We start from the raw sequence: 24548 nt of genomic DNA on the forward strand, positions 1-24548 counted from the left end.
TTGAACACTAAGGGCAATTTAGCATGGCTAATCCACCTAACATGCACATCTTTGGACTGTGGGAGGAAACCGGAGCACCCGGAGGAAACCCGCGCACACACGGGGAGGATGTGCAGACTCCGCACAGACAGTGAACCAAGCCGGGAATCGAACCTGGGACCCTGGAGCTGTGAAGCAATTGTGCTAACCACAATGCTACCGTGCTGCCCCAAAAAATCAAAAAAATAATTTTTGATTATTTTTCCTGTTCTCAAGAAAGGCTTTATCATTAGTTAAATTGAAGAAAGATTTGATTATATCGTTAATGCTGAATATTACTTTCTGCCTGAGAAATAAATGAGCTTAAAGATGCATAATAGAGTTTGGGTGGGATTTTCTGCCAATGAGACTGAGATTTTATTTTGGGGTTTCTTAAAACTTGGGGATTGAGGCTAAGGGATTTCCTATATTGGCTGGGCCATGGGATATGGGGCACAAGTGGAAATGGGATGTTTTTCCCGCCGGGAATCGAGGCGGGATGAGTTTCCCAAATTGCTTTTGTGTACATCCCCAATGGTCCGATTTTGGAAGTGCTCCTTGGAGCAGATGATCTGCCAAACTGCTTGACGGGGGAACGTTGCATCGTAATTGTTAAAGATCAATGTGTTGCGATATTCCTTGTTTGTTGAATGCTGGACGTTTTTAGCTGACTATTGCCTCTCGCTGCTAGAAAATAGAGGGCTTGCAGGAGCTGTGCGATGAAATAGCTTTAATGCACGTCACTGTGCCTCTTGCTATGTTCTGCCTGGACGCCGTCAGCCTGAATGCGGACCTCTGTGCTCGCAGTATGAACCTAAAGGAAACTTTAATCGAGTCAGTGGTGAAGGGAAATCGAAATCTCAACATGAGGTAAGGTAACAACTTGAATTTCCCACTCAGTTTTTCAGGCAATGGACTGCTTTTGAACAAGGTGTAACGGTATAAATTGCATGAAAGCGAGTGGGGGGGGGGACTGAAAAATCCGACTGCCATCAATTAAAGGCCCCTTAAGCTTAATGTTCTGGGAACCTGGGTTCGAATCCCACCAGGGCAAATGGTGAAATTTGAGTTCAATAATAACCTGGAAATAGAAGTCTAATGACGAGCAGGAATCCATTGTCGTAAACGCTACTCTGATTCACTAATGTCCTTCAGGGAAGGAAATCTGCCGTCCTTACCCAGTCTGGCCTACATGTGACTCCAGACCCGCACAGTGATGTGTTCAACTCTTAAATGCCCTTTGAAATGGCCACTCAGCTCAAGGGCAGTCAGGGATGGGCAATAATAGCCGGCCCAGCCAGCAAAGCCCCCATTCCATGAATGAATAGAGGAAAAAAGCTCAAGAAGGAACTTGTTAAGGGCCCTGCCGGTCTGGAACAAAATGGGATTTCCAATCTTTTTTCCAGTCGAAGCGGAGCACCCGAGTACACACATGACGAGGCCACTACAGGGAAAAGGAAGTTAATTTTCATCTTGACTTTTGTGACATTGGAATGGCCAATAGTGCCCATTCGAGCGCTGTGTCTCGACTTGGCATTGTTAACCACTTTGCACCTCCTTTATCCGCCTGGTACTTTGATGAACTGCCTGCTCTCCTGGCAGGGTATCAGCAGCCCCCAACATGGCTGCCTCCTGCCCACATCACTGCCACCAAACAGGCAGCTCACACCTCCTGGAGGTGCTGGGTGTCTCTGATCGGGAGCTGGGCATGTCTTGCCCAGTGAGCCCATTAACAATTTAAAATTGCCTTACGAGATTGTAGTTCAGGCAAGGGCGTCAGGGCTCAGGGTTCGTCCGGGAGTTAGGTCCCTCACCCCACTTTGGAAATCTAGCCTAAACGCTCCGATTTTATGCCCGGGTGCTGGTTGAGGTTCACGGTGAGGCTTCCTCAGGCTGCGTCTGCCTCTTCAATACTGTTGCTGCAGCCTTTGTAACTCATGCGACCTTCCTTGGGCGCCGATTGGGCCGAATAAAACAGGGGCAGCTGCTGAAGTTTGTTTGCTTCATTATAATGAGAAATACCGACAGATCCCAGTGCTTGCTGAGGTGAAAAGCAAACCCAGTTACCCCCCCAAAGCACACTTGACGAGGAAAATCATCTTCATAATAAGGAATTCATACAAGGCCAAGAGCTCGCTCGAGCTTATAAATGGAGATTTGTAGCGTAGTGCAGAAGTAGTCTTTATAAACCTATACTTCTCCTGAACGGGGCCAGTTAGCGCAGTTGGGTGCATGGCAACAACAGTGTGGGTTTGATTCCTGCTCTGGATGAGGTAGACTTGGGGTCTGCCTTCTTGCCTCGCCCTGCCCCTGGAGATTGGAAGGAAATGACAAATCGCGGCTGATCAAAGTTGTTCAGGATGAACTATGAATAGACATTTAGACTAGAATCCTAGAATTTCCAGTGCAGAAGGACCCGCGACCCACAGTGCCGTGATCTCTGCCAGGGCTAGGGCAAGGAGGCAGATCCCAAACCCACTCCAGTCAGGGCAGGGATCAGACCCCGTGCTGTTGTCACCAATCTGATCCACACTGGCCTAAAAGCCCCGAGGAGTCCAAGGCCGGGATTCTCCGTTGTGAGTCTGTAGTGAGGACGGGAGATTTTGGTACTGGGCCAAATCTATTCATTGCAACAAGACTGCAGAATCGCGCGGGTGTGAATGGATGGAGAATCCCATATGTAGCAACTTGCATTTTTTTTAATGTGCGTTGTAGTCTGGAACTATGGATAGGGATGGTAGAAGCTCCAATTTTCTTTCCATTGAATGGCTAACCAGGAATCTCTCCTGCTCATAGTGCCTGCCATTGGTGTATATTGATAGGATTTACAAGTTGATAGTCAAGGCATTTGGCCGCGTTATGTATGTACCTTCCTTGGTCGTGGGACTCGAACCTGGAGCTTCCTGGCTGAGAGGCAGGGACACTACCCACTGCGCCACAAGCCTACCAAACAAAAATCATGGAAAGAAGTAGAAATACTTTGTGACTATGCCAGCACAGCCTTTCGGGCTTTACGAGAAGTGGACTCAAAGACGGGAAAAGTCAGCTTTCAAATCGTTTTACTGTCTTGTTTGTGTTTTTTGTTAATGTGAAAGGCAATGACCATTTATTACCAAATGTACAGAGCATTGTTTTTTTCCCTCTCTAGTATTTGTCAACGCTATGAGGAAATATCGGATCGGATCAGTGAGATTCCTGAGACAACGGAAGAGCTGGTGGATCTTGACACTTTTGTGAAGAAGTCCAGTGAGGTCACAATTACTAAACTGAAAGAAGAAATCTTTGAAGCTGCAGACAGACTGGACTTTCTGCTAGACTATGCCACACTACCGGGTAAATCGCATGTAAAGCATATTTCAGAGGATTTATTGAGTATTTGCATTTTTTTAGTCGTCCATTCAACATTAATGTTGCCATTTCCAAAGCTGTTTCATCATTGGCCTGTGTCATCTGATTTTCCTTCCTATGTGCAGCACATAGGGCTGGTTTAGCTCAGTGGGCTAGACAGCTGGTTTGTGATGCAGAACAAGGCCAGCAGCGCAGGTTCAATTCCTGTACCAGCCTCCCCGAACAGGTGCCGGAATGTGGCCAAGATAATGAATGGCTTAGATAGGGTGGACGTAGGGAAGTTGTTTTCATTAGCAGGGGAGACTAGGACCCGGGGGCACAGCCTTAGAATGAAAGGGAGTCACTTTAGAACAGAGATGAGGAGAAATTTCTTCAGCCAGAGAATGGTGGGTCTGTGGAATTCATTGCCACAGAGGGCGGTGGAGGCCGGGACGTTGAGTGTCTTTAAGACAGAAGTTGATAAATTCTTGATTTCTCGAGGAATTAAGGGCTATGGAGAGAGAGCGGGTAAATGGAGTTGAAATCAGCCATGATTGAATGGCGGAGTGGACTTGATGGGCCGAATGGCCTTACTTCCGCTCCTATGTCTTATGGTCTTTTCACAGTAACTTCATAATTGTGACAATAAAAGGCATATTATGTCCCAGAAGTTTATTTCATCTACCATTATTCTGCCCACTGACGCATCAAAGGGGATTTTTGGTTTGATTAATTTTTTGTTTTGTTTATTCATTCATGGGACATCTGCCTATCCCTAATTGCCTTTGAGGAGCTGCCATCTTAAACCACGGTGGTCCCTAAAGTATAGGTACACCCACAGTGCTGTTAGGGAGGGAGTTCCAAGATTTTGACCCAGTGACGTGAAGGGACGGCGATATATTTCCAAGTCAAGATGGTGAGCGGCCTGGAGGGGGACCTCCAGGCGGTGGCGTTCCCAGGTGTCCGAATGATCCAAGTTCACAAACGGTGGACAGTCGAATGGATTCCTTTGCTGCCGTCTGCTTCAATCTGCCTGCCTGATTTCCCAGTTTTCGGGGGCGGTGGGGGGGCATCAAAATCTACCCAATTTTGTTCAACTCATTCTGTCACTTGAGAGTTGGCTCCTCCAATTCCACTGCCTCTCGCACCCTGGCTGCCACTATCCAAATGCGGTTACTTGTTAAAGTAAGTCTCCACCTGCCAGCTGGACATTACTGATCCTGTGTCACCGTTACTTGAAGAGAAGTTCATTCTGCCTTTACATTTGGAAATATCCCCCATTGAGACATTGATTTCCTGGTGCAGAGCAGCTGCCATGTTAAGCTGCACGTTTATCACCCCACTCCAGTAGTAACTTTGAGAAGCCATGCAAGCTGATGTGCAATATATGTACTCAAGTATTGCTTAATCTTGTGCATAATGTGACTGCCAACTTCCAGCCCAAAAAAATCTAAACTCTATTCTCCCGCAATCGGCGGGATGGCCTGACGCCAGCGCCAAGGACGGCGCGAACCACTCTGGCGTCGGGCCACCCGGAAGTTGATGAATCCTCCGCACTTCTGGGGGCTAGGCTGGCGCCAGAGGGGTTGGCGCTGCACCAACCGGCGCCGAAGGGACGGCGTGGTCCCACGCATGTGCAGAACCGCTGGCGTGTTCTGGCACATGTGCAGTGGGGTTTCTTCTCCACGCCGGCCATGGCGGAGCCCGACAGAGGCCGGCGCGGAAGGAAGGAGTGCCCCCACGGCACAGGCCCGCCCGCATATCGGTGGGCCCCAATCGCGGGCCAGGCCACCGTGGGGGCCCCTCCCCACCGGGGCCGGATCCCCCCGGCGCCCCCTCCGAGGACCGCACCAGCCGGCCTACCAGCCAGGTCCTGCGTGTGGGACCATGCCCATTTCACGCCGGAGGGGCTGGCCGAAAACGGACGGCCGCTCGGCCCATCGGGGCCCGGAGTATTGCCGGGGGGGGGGGGGGGGGGGGGGGCGTTGGCAACGGCCCCCGAACGACGCAGCGTGATCCCCGCCCCCGCCTGAAAACCGGCGCCGGAGAATACGGCAGCAGGCGGCGGGGCGGGATTCACGCTGCCCCCCCCCCCGGTGTTCTGCGACCCGGCGAGGGGTCGGATAATCCCGCCCTATGTACTTACCGCCCACTCTTCACACTTGCCCTGCGTGCATAGCTACTGATTGTTAGAATGATAGAACAGTGCCCCATTGAAGGTGGTCGTTCAGTTCCTCGTGCCTGCGTATGTCAACACCTTATAACAATACTTTTTGGATCCTTTTGGGCTTCTTTTGTTGATGGGGATTGGCTGCCACAGTCTCTGTCCTGGCAACTCTGAGACAGCGGGACGATGGGAGAGGGTGGATTTCAAACCCTCCAAACTGTTACTCATGAAAATGACGACTCTCGACTTCTTGGCTAAGAATATGGTCCCAGAAACTCTATTTTTACAGCAGTAGAAATCGATGCGATCCATCCAGAGTGCTGTAGCCCGCGAGGTGCTGGAAAGTGGGTGTGCAATCCCCAGGAGACCCGGGAAGGTGATCCAAACATTTTCTAGTCAGAGGTAAAGGCCGCACGCGGCACACAGTACGTAGGTCCCAGCCGGGACTACCGATCATGCCGATCCCAATCCGGGCCGGCTTTTAAGAATTGGTTCCACTAGCTCCAGCTGATTGGCCCTGACCCATCAGTGGGGGAGCCCGTATTCCATGTGTCCCATGAGGAGATCCTTTGGGTTGTCCCCGTGGGTCTGTGAGGGTTATCACAGTGGGACTAAACTGAGTGGCAGGTTTCGTTTTATGACCGGCGGCGCACGCGACGGGCTGAATGGCCTCCTTCAGCAGCGTGACATTCTTATGGTTTGGATGATCCCTTTCTGATTGTGAGATGTCTCTTTATCTTAAAGATGATGATATAAGGCTGAACAGTCAGGTCTTCAACTGGCCAGAACAGATTGTGCTGATGCTCGATTTACATCGCGACCGGCTGCTGAACAAAAGGGATGATGTAGAAGAGGACTTGAGGAACCGGTCTGTATTCAGAAACATTTCTTACTTAGACTTGAAATAAAGTGGAAGGGGAGTTCTTCTCTGTGAAGTGACGTTGTAGCAAGGCAACAGGGAATGACACCAATTAAACCTAGGGACAATCTTAATAGATTGAAGTTTGTAAATATACAGAATGAGCTTTAAGTTTCTCTATACCGTCACCCTGCCTATATGTTCACATTTTGCCAGCAGGGTCTGAATGGCTTGGCCCCCTCCAGTGTTGCCGGAAATACATCCCTGCCGATTCCGGCAGCCCCCCCCCCCCCGCCCCCCCCACCCCCCCCCCCCCCACCCCCGATGCCAAGCTAAGCTTTAACGAGCTCTGAGTGGTAGATGGCAGGACTTCCACAGTCACCCATGAGACCGTCTGGCCAAACGGATTGGCTGGCAGGTCTCCTTTCACCCAGGTACACCGCTGCAGTGGCCGGAAGTGGAACTGCAGGCAGCTGCCTGGAACAAGTCCCGGGCCCAGAGGAGTGGTAAGTGGCAGGGGTTCCTAGGACGAGGAGGGTAATGACCGTCTGGGAGGGTCACAATGGGATCCCTGAGGATAGGTCGGGGGGGGGGGGTGGGATCCGGAGGTAACCGGATCTGAAGGGGATGGTTCCCCCAGTCAGAAGGGGGCTTCTGATGGAGACAGTGGTGTGGGGCATGTATAAGGCTCTGGTCAGAGTATTGTGAGCAGTTTTAGGCCCCGTATCTAAGGAAGGGTTTGCTGGCCTTGGAGAGGGTCCAGAGGAGGTTCACAAGAATGATCCCCGGATTGAAGGACCTATCATATGAGGAACGGTTGAGGACTCTGGGTCTGTAATCGAGGAAAAGGGAGAATCTCTTTGAAACTTACAGGATACTGAGAGGCCTGGATAGAGTGGACGTGGAGAGGATGTTTCCACCAGTAGGAAAAACTAGAAGCAGAGGGCACAGCCTCAGGCTGAAGGAACGATTCTTTAAAACAGAGATGAGGAAAAATTTCTTCACGCCTTTCTGCTGACCAGGAGATTGCAGGGTTAAAGCTGCCGGGCTACACGTTGGGTGCAAGCCGCTCCCATTGCTCATTAAATGGGAGTGGTGACAGGACCAGGCCTTTAATTGGGCCACAGCAGGTGACACCTCCCACCCCATTCACAAACCTGGCGCCGGCTATCCCACCAATGGCACAGTGTCCCAACCTACGGGTCCACCCGCCTGTTTTCCTAACCACAGGCGGCCCGTTAAATTATTCGGGCTTGGCAACAGATTTTACCCCTTATTCATGTGCTGGCGATGTCGAAAGATGCACTGACCTTGCTTGTTCTGAAATGATTTTGTCCTGTTGTCCGATTTTTATCACTTGCTGATAATAGATGTTTTGTGTTCGTACCTCTCGCTGCCATCGTTTCTGAAATGTCAATAATGTTTAATTATTGTGCAGTTTGAAAGCTTTCAGGTTTAGTTTGGCCGTTATAGAAACCTTTTCTTCAACAACTGAAAGCAACGTGATGATAGATGGGCTTTCAAAGAGATCACCTTTTGCAAACATTTGTTATCCAGAGCCATTGTACCCGGGTGATAGGTGTGTTGTCGGGCACTTGCATCATACGTGTGCTTAGCAACACGTCCTGATGCCAAACAGCCCATGGTGTTTTTTCAGTAACCCAAGTGTAAGAACCTTTTCAGCAGCAACCAATTAACCTTTACCGAAAACAATTCCCTGTTAAATACAGGGCTTTGGAGAGATTCAAGAAATTCTGTGTGCCACTCTCCCGCCCATTCATCAGGGCTAAACTGAGTCACAATAAACTCTTTTATCCCGACAGAGAATGACAGCTGACAGCAAATTATGAGGCAGCGATTGGTCATGTGTTTCAGACATCGCGGATCGCGGTGATAATGCTCCAGCGGTTTCGGATGTCAACAGGATCTGTTAATTAATTCCTTGCTTAAGTTTGTCGCCAGATAGACTGTCCTTCTTTATAAAGTAGATTTCTGACACCGTGTGGGGTGAAATGGTGCAAAGCGGTTGTGAAAGTTCGGAGCGGTACAGGGTGAAGCCTTGGTGCATTCCTGGGCTGGTAACTGTGACGATAGTCCCGTTTCTCTTCAAAATGTATCTTGTGACGGCGTAAAATGTCCAGAATACATTCTGGATAGTTGACCCACGTTACACAGTGTAGTGAGGGCCAACATTAAATCAACTTCACTGGAAATAACGCAAACACTCAACTAAACACAGTTGCTCTGCCACACTTCATGGCTGCGGCCATATTGCATTCCTGCGCTCTGACTCCATTCTGTGTGAGTCGCGTGTATGTTTTTTTTAAGAGCCCTTTTAACACCATTTTTCAGGTCCTGAGGGGCATTGACAGGGTGGATGTGGAAAGGATGTTCCCTCTCGCGGGAGAATATAGAACTAGGGGTCACTGTTTGAAAATAAGGGGTCGTTCATTTAAGGTGGAGAGGAGGAGCAATGTTTCTCTCAGGGTGAGTCCCAGGAACTCTCCCCCCCACCAAAAGGCAGTGGAGGAAGAGTCTTTGAATATTTTTTAACGCAGAGCTGGATAGATTCTGGATTAACAAGGGGGTGGAAGGTTATCGGGTGAGGCAGGAATGTGGGGTTGAGGTTACAATCAGATCAGCCGTGATCTTATTGAATGGGGTAGCAGGCTCGAGGGGCCGAGTGGCCCACTACTGCTCCTAATTTGTAAGTAGGCATGTTTATATTCCACTCTCTTGAATTGCTGGCGTGTGATCATAGATGGAGAATCATGCATGTGTGTGTGTGTGTGTGAGTGTGCGTGTGTGACACACATGCACAACATGTCGCACCACATAATATAATAGGTAGACCATTAATCAGCATGCTCAAATATATCTGCTGCCCTGACCGTTCTGGAGGAGCACTGCACAGCTCCCTGGAGCAGGAGTCAGGACTCATGGTGGGCACCGTGCCGCATGGAGAGGCAAAGCACATCGGAGCAGACGGCAACCTCGCTCACTCCTTGTCTGGCTGACATTGAGGATCTCGCACAAGTGTGACACCAGCACCAGAATTCCATTTCCCCATTCACCAACTGTCCCACACCACCTCTCCTCTGCTGTTGACCCTCCCGGTGCCAACTGGAGCAGCACGGATGGCACAGTGGTTAGCACTGCTGCCTCACAGGGCCAGGGTTCCAGGTTCCATTCCAGCCTCGGGTGACTGTCTGTGTGGAGTCTGCACGTTCTCCCCGTGTCTGCGTGGGTTTCCTCCGGGTGCTCCGGTTTCCTCCCACAGTCCGAAGATGTGCAGGTTAGGCGGATTGGCCATGATAAATTGCCCCTTAGTGTCCAAAAACATTCGGCGGGGTTATTGAGTTACGGGGATGGGGTGGGCTTCAGTAGGGCGCTCTTTCCAAGAGCCGGTGCAGACTCAATGGGCCGAATGGCCTCCTTCTACACTGTAAATTCTATGATTCTATGATAGCTTGGTCACAAATAAAATAAACATTATAGACCATATTTGTACATTAGCCATTCCATATTTTAGAAAAAACAAATGTATCATCCTGGTGCATTCCCTTAGTGCCTATCTTGTGTGTGTTGTTGGGCCACCCCAAGTGATTGCAGAGGCGGTGGAAGGCGGTTGCCTGGGGAGACTGCAGATGGCCTCGCAGGATGATGTGAAGCAGCTGCGGACTTGGACCCTGCTGCGGACTGAGTAGCACGACAGGAGTCTGGGCTGGCCGGCTGATCGGCAACAGCAGGACCATGAGCAGACTGGCTCGGGGTGGGGTGGGGGTGGGGGGCACCCTGTCCTCCGAGTGTAGGAGGACCGACTGCTGGACTACTGTGACACCCTGTCACCTGTTTGCTAAATGCAGTCCTCTGCAGAAGCCTTGCAGGAGCTCTCCAACGTGCATGTATCTGCACGATTCCAGTCCGAGCTTTAACTGGTGCTTCCTACTCAAGATATTGGCCCCTTGCTCAGGTGTCCAAGCACAAAAACAACACAGCTTGTTACCACCTGGGCTCCGAAATCTGCATTAGGGTGCATTTGACGTCCTGTAGTCAGCAGGCATTGCTCAATCGCACCTCAGCCGTTTTCAGGGGGCCTTTGAACTTAACCCCTCTTATTTTCTAGAATTTCAAATGAGGCTTTTTAACGAATAGCCGCTGCCAGTACAATCTGTCGTGCATCTTTTCTCAGAATAAAAGAATTTCAGAAGAAGGTGATGGCGTACGGCAAAGAAGTGGACAGCTTCAAGAAAAAGGAAATTATCACCACTGACGAATTGAGGAACAATGTGGAAAAACTGAGCGAATTAACGAAAAATCTGAACGCAGCCATGGACGAGGCCGCTGTGGGTAACCTTTTGGTGCAGTTGATTACAAATCGTTCTGTCCGTCCTCTTTATTCAGGGGCACCTTTGGCAGCTCGCTTCGCTGCGGGCAGCACGGTAGCACAAGTGGCTGGCACTGTGGCTTCACAGCGCCAGGGTCCCAGGTCCCAGGGAAGGGGGTCTCCCAGGCACGGCCGTTCAGTCCCGGGCGGCGGGAGAATGTGGCAAATGTATATATTTAAATGGGCCACGCAGCTTATTTACATATGCTGATTTGGGTCATGCCCAGTGAGGGCAAGCTCCAGATCAGAGGGCGTCACGTCTCGCGAGACTCAACAACCTCATCCCGACACCAAGTGGGGTGCGACCAGGCCGCTGAATTGTGCCCAATATGTGGGAATGTCCTGGGGTTTTCATTCCTCCCCCCACCGAAGCTTTACATTTCTGGAACTATCAGGAACTCAGTGGGTCAGTGCCTCAGAACCCGGCAATATGACACATCCCCGCACCACGTGCTTTCTTTCCTTGGGAATAAAATACATATTTAATTCCATTTCCATTCAGCTGGCACCGTGCTTGGACAGGACATGTCTGTTCCTGGCAGCTTTGCTCCTGCTGACAGTTTTCCTGAACCGAGTTTCCAGAATCCTGTCTCCGCCAGGCCGCCGCTTTAGTTCCAAATTATGAGAGTGAGTTTACGGTCATGTTTTTCCCGGGAACTATTTATTTAACTTTTCCAGATAGTGGGTAATAGGATATCGTTTATGCAGAATTTCCCCCTGGAGGTTTAAGCAGGTAGTTGGGAGTCCACATAACGGTGTGTTCCACCTTTACGGGTTCGGTGTAACTCGTAGTGATGCTCCGATACCCCGCTAGTGGTCTCAGTCCGCTACCCGCCCCGCATTGGAGGAAGGGTGCAAGTCGGTGATTTTCATCCATTTCAATTTGATGAACGGGCTGGAAGCTTGATTCACCCCCCCCCCTCTCCCCTCCAATATACACCGGCCCCCACAGCGTGAAATCCACAATGTGGAATTTGGTGCAAGTTCACCCAAGCGTGACCCTGACGCGGTGCACCCTGAGGTGGGTCAAGGGCGTCAGTGTATAACTGAGATACTCGTCATAGTCCCATCAGAAGGCCTCCTAGCCTCTGCAATGGACATCCTACCCCCACTCCGCTGACAAGGAGGGACATGGGAGTAATCCGACCCCCATCAAACCCCATCCCTCATCAGACCCTCCTATCAACCTCTCCGATTGCACCCCTCCCACCACACCCCTCCATCAGACTGTCCCATCAGACTGTCCCATCAGACCGTCCCATCAGACCCCTCCATCAGACTGTCCCATCAGACCGTCCCATCAGACCCCTCCATCAGACCCCTCCATCAGACCCTCCCATCAGACCGTCCCATCAGACCCCTCCATCAGACTGTCCCATCAGACCGTCCCATCAGACCCCTCCATCAGACCCCTCCATCAGACCCTCCCATCAGACCCTCCCATCAGACCGTCACATCAGACCCCTCCATCAGACCCCTCCATCAGGCCCCTCCATCAGACCCTCACATCAGACCGTCCCATCAGACCCCTCCATTAGACCCTCCCATCAGACCCCTCCATCAGACCCTCCCATCAGACCCCTCCATCAGACCCTCCCATCAGACCCCTCCATCAGACTCTCCCATCAGACCCCTCCATCAGACTCTCCCATCAGACCCCTCCATTAGACCCTCCCATCAGACCCCTCCATCAGACCCGCCCATCAGACCCTCCATCAGACCCTCCCATCAGACCCCTCCATCAGAGTCTCCCATCAGACCCCCCCATCAGACCCTCCCATCAGACCCCTCCATCAGACCCCTCCATTAGACCCTCCCATCAGACCCTCCCATCAGACCCCTCCATCAGACCCCTCCATCAGACCCCTCCATTAGACCCTCCCATCAGACCCTCCCATCAGACCCCTCCATCAGACCCTCCCATCAGACCCCTCCATCAGACCCCTCCATTAGACCCTGCCATCAGACCCTCCCATCAGACCCCTCCATCAGACCCTCCCATCAGACTCCTCCATCAGACCCTCCCATCAGACCCCTCCATCTGATCCCCCATCAGACCCCTCCATCTGACCCCCCATCAGGCCCTCCCACCACACCCCTCCATCAGACCCCTCCATCAGGCCATCCCATCAGGTCCCCCATCAGACCCTCCCATCAGACCCCTCCGTCTGATCCCCCATCAGGCCATCCCATCAGATCCCCCATCAGACCTCTCCATCAGACCCTCCATCAGACCCCTCCATCAGACCCTCCCATCAGACCGTCCCATCAGACCCCTCCATCTGATCCCCCATCAGACCCTCCCATCAGACCCCTCCATCAGACCCTCCCATCAGACCCCTCCATCTGATCCCCCATCAGACCCCTCCATCAGACCCCTTCAACAGACCCCTCCATCAGACTCTCCCATCAGACCCTCCCATCAGACCCCTCCATCAGATGCCTCCATCAGACCTCTCCCATTGCTCCCCTCCCATTACACCCCTCCATCTGATACCCCATCTGCCCTCCCATCAGACCCCTCCAACAGACCACTCCATCAGACCCCTCCATCAGACCCCTCCCATTGCACCCCTCCTATTACACTCCTCCACCTGATCCCCCATTTGACCCCCCGCAGTGATTGATTGTTTCATTACTCCAGGGACAGATGCTTGCTGGATTGTTTATTATCTTTCCCTTCTCACTTGAATGCATCTGAATGACTCTTTGATGCTAACCACAATGTTATAAATGTTATAGTCTTGGTAAGGTTGACAGCTCCTTGCCACATCAAAAGGAGCTAAGAGGTTTCTCTTACACTTATTCACAGCTGAGTGGGGAGGGGTGCAGGATTCGTATTGTGTATGCGGTGGGGGGAATTATTTTCTAAAAGGTCCCCTTGTGCGAGTTAGGTTTCATGTCTCCACTAAAACTAAGGGACATAGTTTAAGAATAAGAGTGCCATCTTAAGACAAAGATGCGGAGAAATCTTTTTCCTCAGAGGGTCGGTCATTAGTCGGTAGAACGCTCTTCCCCAGAGAGCAGTGAAGGCTGCGACATTGAATCTGTTCAAGGATGCGGTAGACTGACTTTTGGTAGTCAAAGGATTATGTGGGTGGGGGGGGCAGACAGTAAAGGGGAGTTGAGACCACAGCCAGGTCAGCCCCGATCTTGTCGAGTGGCGAAGGGCCTGTCCGTCGCATCTTCTGACCGCTTCCTATCGTACAGTGCATAACCCAAAGATCGGGGCCTAACATTGGGCTTCTTCTAAGTCGGTGCCAGCCACGTCGGTCATGACCCCCGCTCTCTGTTTTTAAAGGCTATTAACCAAGAAGAGGAGTTGTTGGAGCACAAGGTGACACATTTCCCCCAGTTACTGGTCACCGTGGGGCAGAAGCAGCCCTACGAGCAGCTGTGGAACACGGCTTATAAATTCTACACCAAGTCAGAGATGTGGATGAACGGTGAGTTTCAAAAGATAAAAAGAGCGGCGGCAAACAAAAAGGAGCAACTGGGGGAAAGATGGTAGTGGCAGTCTCCCTCTCCCAGTGCAACACAGACCAAAAGATAAACCCCCCCCCCATCATTAACGCTGCAATGAAGTTACTGTGAAAATCCCCTGGTTGCCACACTCCGGCACCTGTTCGGGTACACGGAGGGAGAATTCAGAATGTCCAATTCACCTAACAAGCACGTCTTTCGGGACTTGTGGGAGGAAACCGGAGCACCCGGAGGAAACCCACGCAGACACGGGGAGAACGTGCAGACTCCGCGCAGACAGTGACCCGAGGCGGGAATCGAACCCGGGTCCCTGGCGCTGTGAAGCCGCAGTGCTAACCACTGAAAATGAAATGAAATGAAATGAAAATCGCTTATTGTCACAAGTAGGCTTCAAATGAAGTTACTGTGAAAAGCCCCGAGTCGCCACATTCCGGCGCCTGTTCGGGGAGGCTGGTACGGGAATTGAACCGTGCTGCTGGCCTGCCTTGGTCTGCTTTAAAAGCCAGCGATTTAGCCCTGTGCTAAACAGCCCCATGTGCTGCCGTGCCTCCTAATAGAATCTTACCGATTACTGTGAGGGGAATTAAGAAAAGCAGGGAGATTGTACAATGCTGAGGCCACACCTGAAGTATCGTGTACAGCGATGGTCTCCTTATTTGAAGAAAGATGTAAATGTGTTGGAAGTGGTTCAGAGCAGGTTTACCAGATGGAATATACGGGCTGTCTTACGAGGAAAGATTGGCGAGGTTAGGCTTGTACCCACAGCAGATTAGAAGAGTAAGAGGCAATTTAATTGAAACATATAGGGCCGGAGTCTCTTGTCATTTAAAATGGAGGTGAGGATAATTATTTTCTCTCAGGTTCGGGAATCTCGGGGACTCTCTTCCTCAAAGGGCCATGGAAACAGACACACCTGCTGAGACTGTCCAGTATTTTCTGTTTCAGATTCCAGCATCCGCAGTAATTTGGTTTCATGTTATTGTACAATATTCGACCTGTGTTTGAGTAAAGAGACTTTAGTTCTGATTATTCCAATCATTTTCTGCGGCGATTTCTATCCCCAACATTTTCCAGGACCCTTTCAAGGCCTAGACGCTGAAGAGATCACGAATGACGTTTCGACTATGTGGAGAACAATGTATAAACTGACCAAGACGTTTTCAGATATCTCGGGACCCAAGCGTGTAGCGGAAAATGCAAAGCTTAAGATTGAGAAATTTAAACCTCATCTTCCGATCATCGCAATCATTTGTAATCCTGGCGTCAAGGAGAGACACTGGTCGGAGGTAATCTTTAAATTGGCATATAGAAATTCCACACCATGACGAATTCAGAGATCCTTGATACTGGCACCTATCTGTTGTGCCTTTGTACAACACATGAGTACACAGGGAGGCGGGTAGCACAGTTGCTTCACAGCTCCAGGGTCCCAGGTTCGATTCCCGGCTTGGGTCACTGTCTGTGCGGAGTCTGCACGTTCTCCCCGTGTCTGCGTGGGTTTCCTCCGGGTGCTCCGGTTTCCTCCCACAATCCAAAGACATGCAGGTTAGGTGGATTGGCCGTGATAAATTGCCCTTCGTGTCCAAAAAAGGTTAGGTGGGATTACTGGGTTACGGTGAATGGGTGGAGGTGTGGGCTTAGGTAGGGTGCTCTTTCCAAGGGCCGGTGCAGACTTGATGGGCCGAATGGCCGCCTTCTGCACTGTAAATTCTATGATTCTATGATAACTTCAGCTTTCAACAGTTGTCTCAAGTGAAGTCACGGAAAGAGAAAAGCAGACCTGACTTTCTTTCATCCTTTGACGGCAGGTGAATGTCTTTCTCTGATTTCCCTCGAAGTGAGTGGCTCGCTAGGCCATTTCAGGGAGGGTAGTTCAGGGTCAACGACATTGCTGTGGGTCTGGAGTCACGGGTAGGCCAGACCGGGTAAGGACGGCAGATTTCCTTCCCTAGAGGGCAGCAGTGAGCCGGCTGGGTTTTATTTCACAACAATTGCGACTGGCTTTTTTACGGCTCCAGATTTTCGTTAACTGAATTTAACTTCCACCAGCTGCCGCACTGGGATTTGAACCCACGTCGCCACAGCCTGAGGTTCCTGGATGAATAGACCGATGACATTGCCGACTACGCCACCATCACCCCTAAATGAACCAATCTTTCAAACTGTTGGTGAAAATTAAAATGGTGGTAACCACGTTCCGACTGAATCACGGTCAAGGGCAGCACGGTAGCACAGTGGTTAACACAATTGCTTCACAGCTCCAGGGTCCCAGGTTCGATTCCCGGCTTGGGTCACTGTCTGTGTGGAGTCTGCACATCCTCCCCGTGTGTGCGTGGGTTTCCTCCGGGTGCTCCGGTTTCCTCCCACAGTCCAAAGATGTGCAGGTTAGGTGGATTGGCCATGATAAATTGCCCTTAGTGTCCAAAATTGCCCTTAGTGTTGGGTGGGGTTACTGGGTTATGGGGATAGGGTGGAGGTGTTGACCTTGGGTAGGGTGCCCTTTCCAAGAGCCGGTGCAGACTTGATGGGCCGAATGGCCTCCTTCTACACTGTAAATTCTATGATAATCTATGAAGTGGGGCATTGATGAAACTTCTCCTCGATGGGGGACTGAAGGCAGCAAAGGTTTAAAGAAGAACAAAGGCGAACACCTAAAGCAATTTGTAAACCGGGCATTACTTTTGACATATAATTATTGTTGTCCAAAACATGTACCTCAAAGAAACAAATCTCCCCCAGCCGCTTCCTCTGCAGGATGGGAGTGTGTGTGGGGGTGGGGGCAAATGAAGGATAAATGAAAAAACCTACGCAATTGCCAGATGTCTATGATTTAAAACAAAAATACAATTTTGCGTGGCTTCATAACCTGTGCTGACTGATGGTTTATTTCCAGATCAGTGAGATTGTTGGATTTGAGGTGAAACCAAACAAGGACACCACCCTGCAGCAAATGTTAGAGTTTGGACTCGCAAATTTCAGTGAGAGGTAAACAATTGTTTTGGCTCGCCCAGGACAAAACTCCTCTCCTCTTTCTCGACACTTGCACAGCCCACCAAAAGAGGGGGGATTATCACCCTGCTCCCACCTTCCTCTGTGCAGATCGGAAAGTAGCCCCCGGGACTGGAGGGGATTCACCAGGATGCTGCCTGGGATGGAACGTTGAAGTTATGAAGAGAGGTTGGACGGGCTTGGGTTGTTTTCGTTGGAGCAGAGAAGACTGAGGGGCGACCTGATCGAGGTGGACAAGATTATGAGGGGCATGGGCAGGGTGGATAGGGAGCAGGTTCCCCTTAGCTGAAGGATCAGTTACGAGGGGGGCACAAGTTCAAGGTCAGGGGCGGGAGGATTAGGGGGGATTTGAGGAAAAACCTTTTTCCCCAGAGGGTGGTGACATCTGGAACGCACGGCCTGGGAGGGGGGGTAAAGGCGGGTTGCCTCACATCCTTTAAAAAGTACCTGGATAAACACTTGGCACATCATAACTTTCAAGGCTATGTGCCAAGTGCTGGCCAATGGGATTAGGGGCAGGTCAGGGGTTTTTCACGTGTCGGTGCAGACTCGATGGGCCGAAGGGCCTCTTCTGCACCGTGTGATTCTGTTGACTATTCCAAGAGTGACCCTCACCCTCCCTATTATGTGGAGTAACTGTTTAACCTGCCCCATTATGATGGTGCTGCTGATATGAGGAGCTCCCCATAAGCCTTGCCGCACATCAGACTATACATCAAATTGTTCTGGTTCAGTAGGAGGCCATTCAGCCCATCGTTTCTCCCCGAGCCCTCCAAATGAGCAACTCACTTAGCGCCATTCACACCCCTCCTGCCTGTAACTGCCAAGGGTGGGGCCTGAAGGGGGGGAATGTGACGATCCCATTCCGGGGTGCTGCTCACTTTGGGGGGGGGGGGGTTCTTGCCAGCAATGGGGAGCGGGGACAGGTTGCCAGCAATTGGATGGGCTGCAAGCATATTCTGAGATTGGAGCGTCCTTTAAATTTGGTTCCCCGATCTCTGAGGAGCGGGACCTCAGACCCGGGTTCAATTCCGACCTCGGGTCACTGTCTGTGTGGAGTCTGCACGTTCTCCCCGCGTCTGCGTGGGTTTCCTCCGGGTGCTCCGGTTTCCTCACACAGTCCGAAGATGTGCAGGTTAGGTGGGTTGACCGTGATCAATTGCCCTTGGCGTCCAAAGGTTAGGTGGGGTTATGGGGATAGGGCGGAGGAGTGGGCCTACGTGGGGTGCTCTTTCGATAGGACAGTACAGCCTCGAGGGGCCGAACTGCCTCCTGCACTGTCGGGGTTCTGTGATATACTTCATGGTGTTCATTGAGCTGGAGAGAAAAAGGTTGGATGTGTGAGCATGTGTGTGTCTCTCTCTCTCTTTAAACTTTGTAAATGTAGACATTAAAACAATGCTGCAAAGTCAAGAAATAACCAAAAATAGTAATGAGTTCTACCAGCGATAAACAATAAAATTAATTGTAAATAACTTTTATTTAGATTGGAAGAGATTGGTGTAGCAGCTAGCAAAGAGTATTCACTGGAGAAGGCACTCGTCAAAATGAAAACAGAATGGGTGGACTTGACCTTCACCTTTACCAAGTACAGGGACACAGTAAGTATATCTGCGACCACGGGAATTCAGGAAGTCTGGGTAGTTAATCCCGTACAGTTTCTCCGAATACCAGAATTGAGTCTAATTGAGGGGTTTCAGTTGTCCAGTAACTGCTCTTTTGGACGACGCCTGCACCTTGATCTTCTCAGTCACGGTTCCATCTCCCTGCCTAAATCCTCTGGTCCTTCACCGCTCATGGGAGCTCCAGGTTCCGCTGGTGGCAACGCCCCCCGGCCCGGGTTCGCCACAAGTGGAGGGTACGAGCAACAGGAAAAGCCATTGGCAATGGCGGCATATTCTGCCCAATGGAAGGCTACCGCATATGGCAACAAAACGGGGGGGGTTCACTCCTGGGGACCCGAACTTTCCACCTGAGATCAATGGTTATTTTTTATAAAATATTTTATTCAAGGCATTTTTATCTAAACAAACAAAAGCAGAACAACCAAACAACATTATAAACAACACACGCCCACTCCACTCCCCCCTGCTCCCCTAATACCACCCCCTCCTCATAGAACATAGACCATACAGTGCAGAAGGAGACCATTCGGCCCATCGAGTCAACACCGACCCACTTAAACCCTCACTTCCACCCTATCCCCGTAACCCAATAACCCTCCTCACCTTTTTTGGTCACTCAGGGCAATTTATCATGGCCAGTCCACCTAACCCTCACGTCTTTGGACTGTGGGAGGAAACCGGAGCACCCGGAGGAAACCCACGCACACACGGGGAGAACGTGCTGACTCCGCACAGACAGTGACCCAGCGGGGAATCGAACCTGGGACCCTGGCGCTGTGAAGCCACAGTGCTAGCCACTTGTGCTACCGTGCTGCCCGCCTTCCCCATTTTAACCCCCCCCCCCCCACCCACCCCTCTCCCCTTGCTGCCCTCTCAATCCTCCTTAAAGAAATCAATGAACGGCTTCCACCTGCAGGTGAACCCATCGACCGACCCCCTCAAGACAAACATGACCTTCTCCAGCCTCAAGAATTCCGCCAGGTCGCTCTCCCACACTCCCATTTTCGGCGGCTCCGAGTCCCACCACCTGAGCAAAATCCGTCTCCGGGGTATCTGGGAGGCAAAGAGTGGTAAAGTAAAAAGTGTGGAGAGGATGCCAGAAGTCTGCAGAGGGATTTGGATAGGCTAAGTGAACGGGCTAGGGTCTGGCAGATGGAATACAATGTTGACAAATGTGAGGTTATCCATTTTGGTAGGAATAACAGCAAAAGGGATTATTATTTAAATGATAAAATATTAAAACATGCCGCTGTGCAGAGAGACCTGGGTGTGCTAGTGCATGAGTCGCAAAAAGTTGTTTTACAGGCGCAACAGGGGATTAAGAAGGCAAATGGAGTTTTGTCCTTCATTGCTAGAGGGATGGAGTTTATGACTAGGGAGGTTATGCTGCAATTGTATACGGTGTTAGTGAGGCCACACCTGGAGTATTGAGTTCAGTTTTGGTCTCCTTACCTGAGAAAGGACGTACTGGCACTGGAGGGTGTGCAGAGGAGATTCACTAGGTTAATCCCAGAGTTGAGGGGATTGGATTACGAGGAGAGGTTGAGTAGAAGGTGCTATTTCCAAGTTCCAGTGTAGACTCGATGGGTCGATTGGCCTCCTCTTGCACTGTAAATTCTATGATTCAATTTCTTGCGATAAATTAATATTATTCTGAAGAATTACTGAAAAATGTAATGTGACTTCGTACTTGCAGCTCAGGAGCTTCACGTGAAGCTAATAGTGTTGTTTAACTGCTGTGAATCTTATCGCTTATTGATCAGCTGCTCTTGGCGTTTCCAGAATATCAGTATTCTGTCGGCAGTCGACGACATCCAGGTCCTGCTGGACGATCATGTCATCAAAACGCAGACTATGCGTGGGTCTCCGTTTATCAAACCCGTTGAAGAAGAATGCAAGGTAGGAGCAGAGTGATAGGGCGGTGAGGTGCCACCTGAAACACGAAATATGAAAACCCATTGTGCGCTATGTGTATTTACCTAACTCTGCACGATGGTCTCTGAAATTAAGCACGTCCTCTGTTTAAATGTAAACCCACACCTCCAGATTGGCCTAATTTCAGATTGGGATTTGCAGCAAGATTGAAAATAATGGGTTCGGAAGATAACATTTACCACTTAAATACATTCAGCTATTAAAAGATTTTTAAAAAAAAGTAATTTCAGATCCACATTTTGCTTTTCGTTTTCTGCATTTTTGTAACTACTGCTTAAAACGTTTTAAAAATAATTTGCCTGGAGAGCAGGAACCACTCACAAATTTAATTTTGTTGTCAAAGGTGCTCTTTAAGGATATCCTAATTTCCACCAGCATGGTGGGCGGGTCTTGTTCATTGCTAACCTGTCCCATTCGGTATTCCGAATGATGATTTTGATGCCGTGTGTCATTTTCGATGATCTAGATATGGGAGGAGAAGTTGGTCCTGATGCAGAATATTTTAGACGCCTGGTTAAAATGCCAGGCCACCTGGCTGTACCTGGAGCCGATCTTTAGCTCGGAGGATATCATTGCCCAAATGCCAGAGGAAGGTCGGAAGTTTGGCATTGTCGATGGCTACTGGAAAGACATCATGATAGAAGCAGTAAGTAAAGCACCCATTCAATTTAGGAACTTTAGTTTTAAGCGGTAGAAAACAGACTCTGAATTCAGGACAGGGAGCTGTAGAGAAAGTGATCGGGTCTCCAATTTTTCTCCGGCACCAGAACACCAACAAACACCAAAATGCATCTTTTTTTCTCGGGTTTATTCTTCTGTTAGTTGAGATTTTTTTGTTTCCCTCCGTTCATTTTCGCCTCCACACGTATTTGCACGTCTTTGTCAATCATTGCCGACCCTGAACTGGACACTATGGGAGGTAAGGGAAGGGGAGAGCATGCCCACCTGTTCTCTGATTTCGTTCTGTCTCCCCTTACACTTGGTCCGGTAGAAATTTAGAACATAACGTAAGAACTAGGAGCAGGATCCCTTGAGCCTGCTCCGAAATTCAATAAGTTCACAGCTGATCTTTTTGTGGACTTAGCTCCACTTACCCACCCGCTCACCATCACCTTTAATTCCTTTACTCTTTAAAAATCTATCTACCTTTGTCTTAAAAACATTTCACGAGGTTGCCTCAACAGCTTCACTGGGCGGGTGTAATGTACGATTTAAGTAATGGCATGATGGGAAAACTGGTCAACTATTCGGTACAATGTAAGAAAAGCTGACCTAGCCATTTCAATGTACCAGACCCCTTTGTAAGACCAATAAGGCTGACTCCGCATAACCTAAATCATGAATAAGATCAGAGAAGGTCAAGCTATCCCAAAATGCCTGGCCTCTGTAATTTCTGATAAGGCTAACTCATCATAACCCAGGGCGGTATGAATAAGACAAGATAAGGAATGGATGAGTCTCCTCCAACCTTTTAATGTTCTATCAAAGGACAAGATAGTGGTATGAGGGATGAGACAAAGAGTCCGAGAAGATCACCAGGTCATGCTTGTTTCATGACATTGCTTACGTTCTACTTCCGATCAAATTCCTGACTAAGCTGTAGTCATGCAATCTTGATAATGATAATGTATAAATACTGAACTGATTTTCTGTAAAAGTGCAGACTTGAGTAGGAATCATCAGTGGTAGTAGCTGCTCTCTGACCTCAACATTCAGCCAAAACTGCATGCGGTCGTTTCGTAAATAAAGCCTTGTTATTTTACCATAACAATCTATTGTTGAGTCTTTACCACAGTCAAAAAAACAGGAAAATATTTAGTTCTACACGGGGAATTCCACAGATTCACGACCCTTTGGGTGAAGAAGTTCCTCCTCAACTCAGTCCTAAATCTGCTCCCCCTTATTTTGAGGCTATGCCCCCCAGTTCTAGTTTCACCCGACAGTGGAGGCAATCTCCCTGCTACTATCATATCTATTCCCTTCACAATTTTATATGTTTCTATAAGATCCGCCCCACATTCTTCTAAATTCCAATGTACATAGTCCCAGTCTACTTAGTCTCTTCTCATAAGATAATCCTCTCAACTCCGGAATCAATCTAGTGAATCTCCTCTGCACACCCTCCAGTGCCAGTACGTCCTTTCTCAAGTAAGGAGACCAAAAGTGTACACAGTACTCCAGGTGTAGCCTCACCAACACCCTATACAGCTGCAACATAACCTCCCTGCTTTTAAAATCCATCCCTCTAGCAATGAAGGACAAAATTCCATTTGCCTTCTTAAATACCTGCTGCACCTGCAAACCACTTTTTGTGATTTATGCACAAGGACACCCAGATCCCTCTGCACAGCAGCATGTTGCAATGTTTCACCCATTAAATGATAGTCCATTTTGGTGCTATTCCTACCAAGATGGATGACCTCACATTTATCAACATTGAACTCCATCTGCCAGACCCTTACCCACTCACTTAAACTATCTACATCTGTCTGCAGACTTTATGTCCTCTGCACATTTGGCTCTACCACTCATCTTAGTGTCATCTGTGAACTTTGACACATTACACTTGGGTCTACCACTAGAGGGCCAGGGTGCTTCTAGCACACAGTGATGGGCCAAATAGACGGTGATTGTTAAAATACTGCTGCAATCTTTATCAGTGTTAGTAAGCTGATAAGACGATTGATTCCATTTCTATGCCATTACCAACCTGTTAACAGTAGGTCCCAATACACAGTCCTTGTGGAGACAAAGTCCCGTCTTCACACCGAAGATGTTCCCCATTGTGTTGTATAGCACGGCCACAGTGCTAAATGAAATAGTTTCAGAAAAGATCCAACAGCTCAATACCGCCCCCCACACACCCCGCTGTTGTGTTCTCTGTATTGTTCTTCAGGATGGTGAAGGTTGTGGTGTTGACCAAGAACAGCAAGCAGTGTTTAACAAAGAAAGCTAATTTATTACACTACACTTAATTAGATTCGAAAATTTGCTCAGGAATTAGATAAGTAAAGAATACACTACACTTCTACAATACTAAACTATGCTATCAGCTAAACTATCTCACATCGACTCAGTATGGCTCCCTTCCACGCTCTCCCAGAAGTCAAGGAGACATGTGATATTTATATGGTTGCTCGATAGCACCATCTAGTGACTAGAGTAGGAACATTATCTTATCCCTTTCTGCTCCTTACGATATCCACATATTGTGACCTCGCCCCCAGATCTCATCACCTGCAAAGAGCCCATTCCCCATGTGGGCCTTTACCCACGCCATCTGGAGTATGCGTGTATCCCCTTCCAGCAAGTGATACGGGTTCCTTTGTACCTCCTTCTTTGTGTGTGTTCATGCAGCCTTGTTGGGGTTCAGCTTTCCCCCCGGTCTTCCCTTTTCCTTCCATTGTTCATCATCCTCATTCACCTCCTGCCTCCCACTGTGCCCTCTCGCCCTCCCACCCCACCCTCGCACAGCGCTCCTTCCACGTTACCCCTCTTGTCTTTGTCAGTCACTCACTCGCACCCGGCCGCCGATCGAACTGTGGTCCATGAGACCCGCCAGCCGCACAGTGCTGTCCGTAACGACCAGCTCGGCCTGGAGCTGGAGGGCACGGACCTGCCTGCCCCGGAGTGGCGTTCAGTAGCAGCGCTCTGGCAGGTGGGCTGTATATGTTGCACTCACCTCGAAGTCTCAAGCGATCCGGTGTTTGCCTTGTGTACGCATGGTCACGGAGAATT

General features: G+C 49.8%; 1 protein-coding gene across 2 annotated transcripts in view; it reads left to right on the plus strand.

The window, feature by feature from the left end:
• Positions 1 to 24548, plus strand: part of dnah3 (dynein axonemal heavy chain 3) — a 194462-nt gene that overhangs the window by 60943 nt on the left and 108971 nt on the right. For both annotated transcript variants that reach the window (XM_072481778.1, XM_072481779.1), the window contains exons 12-21: positions 710 to 888; positions 3167 to 3351; positions 6257 to 6380; positions 10564 to 10717; positions 14060 to 14204; positions 15316 to 15527; positions 17135 to 17226; positions 18737 to 18851; positions 20658 to 20774; positions 21277 to 21456. In XM_072481778.1, coding sequence (XP_072337879.1) covers positions 710 to 888; positions 3167 to 3351; positions 6257 to 6380; positions 10564 to 10717; positions 14060 to 14204; positions 15316 to 15527; positions 17135 to 17226; positions 18737 to 18851; positions 20658 to 20774; positions 21277 to 21456 — 1503 coding nt within the window. The remainder of the gene's footprint in view (positions 1 to 709; positions 889 to 3166; positions 3352 to 6256; positions 6381 to 10563; positions 10718 to 14059; positions 14205 to 15315; positions 15528 to 17134; positions 17227 to 18736; positions 18852 to 20657; positions 20775 to 21276; positions 21457 to 24548) is intronic.

Source organism: Scyliorhinus torazame, chromosome 17, assembly GCF_047496885.1.
Source record: "Scyliorhinus torazame isolate Kashiwa2021f chromosome 17, sScyTor2.1, whole genome shotgun sequence".
Classification (NCBI taxonomy): Eukaryota; Metazoa; Chordata; class Chondrichthyes; order Carcharhiniformes; family Scyliorhinidae; genus Scyliorhinus; species Scyliorhinus torazame.